The sequence below is a fragment of the Palaemon carinicauda genome, chromosome 30 (genome assembly GCF_036898095.1).
Source record: "Palaemon carinicauda isolate YSFRI2023 chromosome 30, ASM3689809v2, whole genome shotgun sequence".
NCBI lineage: Eukaryota > Metazoa > Arthropoda > Malacostraca > Decapoda > Palaemonidae > Palaemon > Palaemon carinicauda.
In genome coordinates, this window is record NC_090754.1 from 37,407,625 (window position 1) to 37,412,624 (window position 5,000).

The 5,000-nt window shown below is 33.2% G+C and overlaps 1 protein-coding gene across 1 annotated transcript; it reads left to right on the forward strand.

The window, feature by feature from the left end:
- The first annotated feature begins 9 nt into the window (after positions 1 to 9).
- Positions 10 to 821, forward strand: LOC137622994 (pro-resilin-like). Its single transcript, XM_068353611.1, has 3 exons — positions 10 to 46; positions 193 to 276; positions 416 to 821. The coding sequence occupies exons 1-3, from the start codon at positions 35 to 37 to the stop codon at positions 731 to 733; spliced, it is 414 nt and encodes a 137-aa protein (XP_068209712.1). The 5' UTR covers positions 10 to 34; the 3' UTR covers positions 734 to 821.
- The last annotated feature ends 4,179 nt before the right edge of the window (positions 822 to 5,000 follow it).

Consider the following 5,000-nt stretch of genomic DNA (forward strand, 5'->3'; position numbering starts at 1 on the left):
TGTGTACTTAGCTACGAGTCTCAATAAGAACAAGATGCATTCTAAGGTAAGCTCGAAGTCTATACAAGGCTGTTTAATTTTTTATGTTTAGGTAAACAATATTGTATCACTAATGTATATGAAAATGATCTTTATCATTTTACAATAACACTATTTCATAGTCCTAACAATGAACTATTTTTTCTCTCATAGATTGCTTTGATTGTGTTGGGTATGGCTGCCCTTGTCGCAGCTGACAGCTTCGAAAGATACTCCTATTCTCCACCAAGACCAAGGGTGGGTTTCCAGCATCTTTATTCTTATTTCGCATAGTATACATTTTATCTTTAGTTTATATACAAAAACTTGTGTTACATATTTGTTTGTTTCCCAGATGAAATATGAATATTTCTAAAAGTTAATTTGTAATTTTCAGTACTCCTCCGGTTCCTCCGAGTCCTTCGAATCCGGCGAAGCCAAATACAACTTCAACTGGGCTGTCAACCACGCCCCCTCCCGCAACGACTTCGGACACCAGGAAGCCCGTGATGGAGACAACACTCAGGGATCCTACTTCGTCCAGCTCCCCGACGGTCGCCTGCAGAAGGTATCCTTCTTCGTCGACGGTGACGATGGATACATCGCTGACGTCACCTACTCCGGTGAGGCTCAGTTCCCCGACTCAGACTCCTACGAGTCTCGTGAGGCTCCCAGGAGATACTACTACGGTTCTGGATCCAACGAATCCAAGTAGATTTCAGGAAATTATTGCATAACTGTTTTATTCCACAAATAAATTATTGCTCTTAATTTATGTATATGATAATAAAAAAGCTATGATGTTATTGCCAGTATCATTCTATTTAATCCTTGTTTAGTTTTGTCTTATTTTCATGAAAATTAATAGAAAATTACAGTTCAAGAAATGTAATAAAATACAAATATTAAATACATGCAAGAAACCTAATGAAATATATTAAACAAATGGAAACAAGCAGCGTAGACATGACAAAACCCCGCCCACAGCACTTGAACCTTCACGAAAACACTACCTTTGCCTTAATGTTTTTCCATAGTGTTGAAATATCCGTCAATTATAGTAGACGAGAATGGTTCGGAATATGATGAAATGTGGAGATGTTGAATTTGACCTTTCAAGGTCACTGAAGGTCAAAGGTCATTATGTAATTTTAGAGCCCAAATATGTTTTTTATCTATAAGCAATATTAACCGAGTGTGAATCTGTACTCGTTTGACAGTTATGACCCTTTGAAATACGGTGACCTTGGAAATTCAACCTCCTGAATTTTGATCTTACCAATCTTCAAAACTATTAATTTTTACTATTTTGATATATATGTATATATATAAAGTATACATACATATATATATATATATGTATATATATATATATATATATATATATATATATATATATATATATATATATATATATATATATATATATATACAATATATGTATATCTATATATATATATATATATATAAACATATATACATATATACAGTATATATATATATATATATATATATATATATATATATATATATATATATATATATATATATATATATATATATATACATATACATTATATATATAGATATATATTCATATACACAGTATATATATATATATATATATATATATATATATATATATATATATATATATATATATATATATATTCTTCAGCGGAAAATAAAGATTTTAGTCTCGATTTCCAGTGAATAGGATAATAGTTCACGAATTTATAGTAAAAGATCGAATTTGAGCTCTCAGGTTACGTTGACCTTCATCTTGACCTTGTGAGGTGCAAATTTTAATGACATCTATTGTTTGCCATCGTGCATCTCTCCTGAATATGTCCAGTAAATAGTAAAAATAATGATAATAATATAAATAATAACAATAATAATAGTAATCATTATTTTTATTATTAGTATTATCATTATTATTATTATTATTATTATTATTATTGTAATTAACTTTTTATATTGTTCTTATTATCTTTTTCTCTTCATTTGAACAATCCGCCAGTAACTGGGAAAAGGACATATCAATAGGAAGGTGATGAAGACCATATCATTCACAATTTGTCTTTAATATATCACAACACATTGTAAAAGTACAGATAATATGTACAAAGTATAAAACACTATCACAATGTTAGTGCACACAAAGTAATGGTCACTTTTGTACAAAAAAATTATAAATTACGTGGAGTTAAGTTTAACACATCCTTCGACTTAACCGGTTTCGAGCAGTGAGAAGGTTTTCTGCTCATTGTCAAGAGTGAACTGAAATGCAGGTGTTGTTTTGATGGCACCCACGAGGAACTTGACAGAGTTACTAAAATTCTGGTGAATAATGGCTTCATGAATAAGGACATTAACCGGCAAATTAAAAAAGAAATCGAGAAATGGTACCAGAATGAAGGCCCTGATGATACCAACACGCCAGCAAAAATAAATCTTTACTATAAAGGCATTATGAGCGTAAACTACAAAGAAGAAGAAAAGATTATGAAAAATATGATAAAAAACAACGTTTTTGCCACGGCAGAGGATACTGAAATCAACCTCATAATTTATTACCAATCAGCAAAAACACGAGACTTGATAATGAAAAACAACCCTGCCCCTGCCATGCAAGATGACTTGAAAAAGACGAACGTAGTGTACCGATATAAATGCCCCGTCCAGGAATGTCCTGGCACCTACATCGGGATGACGACGATGCGTCTTTCTAAGAGATTATCTTGCCACGTGCAACAGGGTGCAATAAAAATGCATTGCCTCCAAAAACATAATTTTAAGACAACAAGGGAGCATATAGTGAAAAATGTAACCATCATCGGCCGTGCCCCTGACAGCAGACGTCTCCGGATAATGGAAGCTCTTTTTATTCAACAACAAAGACCTAACCTCATCACCACGCAAGAAGGGACCTTATTGCCAACATGTATAAGGTCCACCACCAACAATAGTCCAGGCAATAACAACTATGACAGGACTGATATAGCCAAAGGTCAAAACAGGGATTATCTCCTGACAGAACCAGAGTCAATAATCCCACCAAACCTCCCGGCGAGGCAGAGGCTACCACCCAAAAGGATTAATGGTCTCCACCCTGGGGCGGTTCTTAACCACTGAAGATGGAATCTCGAAGCAGGACTCCGTATATAAGCCATCAAAACAACACCTGCATTTCAGTTCACTCTTGACAATGAGCAGAAAACCTTCTCACTGCTCGAAACCGGTTGAGTCGAAGGATGTGTTAAACTTAACTCCACGTAATTTATAATTTTTTGTACAAAAGTGACCATTACTTTGTGTGCACTAACATTGTGATAGTGTTTTATACTTTGTACATATTATCTGTACTTTTACAATGTGTTGTGATATATTAAAGACAAATTGTGAATGATATGGTCTTCATCACCTTCCTATTGATATGTCCCTTTCCCAGTTACTGGCAGATTGTTCAAATGAAGAGAAAAAGATAATAAGAACAGTAGAAAAAGTTAATTACAAGATTAACGGCACTGAGGCAGCAATCACTTTTAATAAAACCTGCTTAAAAGAGGGTCTACTCCCGAAATATTATTATTATTATTATTATTATTATTATTATCATTATAATTATTATTATTGCTTTTGTTGTTGTTGTTCTTATTATCATTATTATAGAAGTAATGCTGCTATTAACTTCTTGCTTCTTTCATGGAAATTTTGACAAACTATTCGCTGTCCTCTGCGTCTAGAAATCAATTTAAAGAGAAATTTTAAAATTGTACCTCTTACAGTTTTCAATATATTAATTTGAAAATTATATTAGAATTGCATAATCTACATTGTTATTTTGTGTCCTTCAAATGCTGAAATATTACCTAACTAGATGGTTTCTTTTCAACTTTCTTCGTATCTACGAATTTCATTAAAAATTAAGAGAATTCTGAAATATGGTTCGTTGTTGATGGAAATAAACAGTAATATATTTATCTTTTTTCGCGTTTTCCAGCTCGTTATCTAGCAAAGTTATCCTCCCAACCGGTCAGTATTGGATTTTCTTGATTGATAATGATAAGATCAATGCTAGTATACAACTTTTGTTAAGAATATTTTGCGACCTAATACGGCATCCAGTGTAAAGGCAACTATATTCAAAAAATACAATTTCTATTAACATACGCTACCGGAATCTAAAGCGATTTCAGGCAGGGCAGCCGATCTGGACTAAGGTCCACCGTACACCAAAAACAAAGTAAAGTCCTTCAAAATGAAGGCAAACGTACTTACCCAATACAAATGGAAAAAGCAAGTTATCAGAAGAAGAAGACGAGAAATTACCCTGGAAACTTCGGAATCCTATTAGAATTTCAGGCTTAATCAGATGATAACACAATCAAGACCTATAAGGTAAGCAGGTGAGAAGGTTCCAAGCCTGGGTGACGTCAGGCATCCAGATCCGTTTTCCAACGAATGAAAATCGTGATGACCTGGGGAGCCATAGGCGGTTTTTACTTTTTCTTCTTCTTTCACTACATCGGGATGTTGAGTCAAGCCACATCATGTTTTATTTTATTATCTATAGAATAATGGAAGCGGAAATATATTTATTTTCTTATTCCAACGTGCCCACGATGGTTACATAGCATAGAATTGTAAGCTAGGCCTCCTGGTGCCCAATTGAATAGGTTAATGACTTTAAAAGACAGGAAATTAGAATTTATAATCTTTTTAATTCGTAGACAACGGTATAACAAATTTTTTCCCTCTATTTGAAGAAGGCTATAGTTTAGTTTTTCTTATATTTATATGCTATTATCTTTTCCAGGTTCTTATTCTCTTCTCTAAACAGAGATCTGTGTTTTTAGATGATGATAACAGCTCTACGATGAAACATTGTGAGAAGGAACGTAAAGCTAAAGTGTCCATTCATAGCCCCTTAAAAGTATATTAGATATAATTGCTCTCAGTCAAAGTTTGTTAAAAAA

Bases quoted from the DNA above. Each gene is read 5' to 3' on its own strand.
- LOC137622994 (XM_068353611.1), top strand. The intron at 277-415 runs GTGGGTTTCCAG...TGTAATTTTCAG, and splicing joins ATTCTCCACCAAGACCAAGG to TACTCCTCCGGTTCCTCCGA.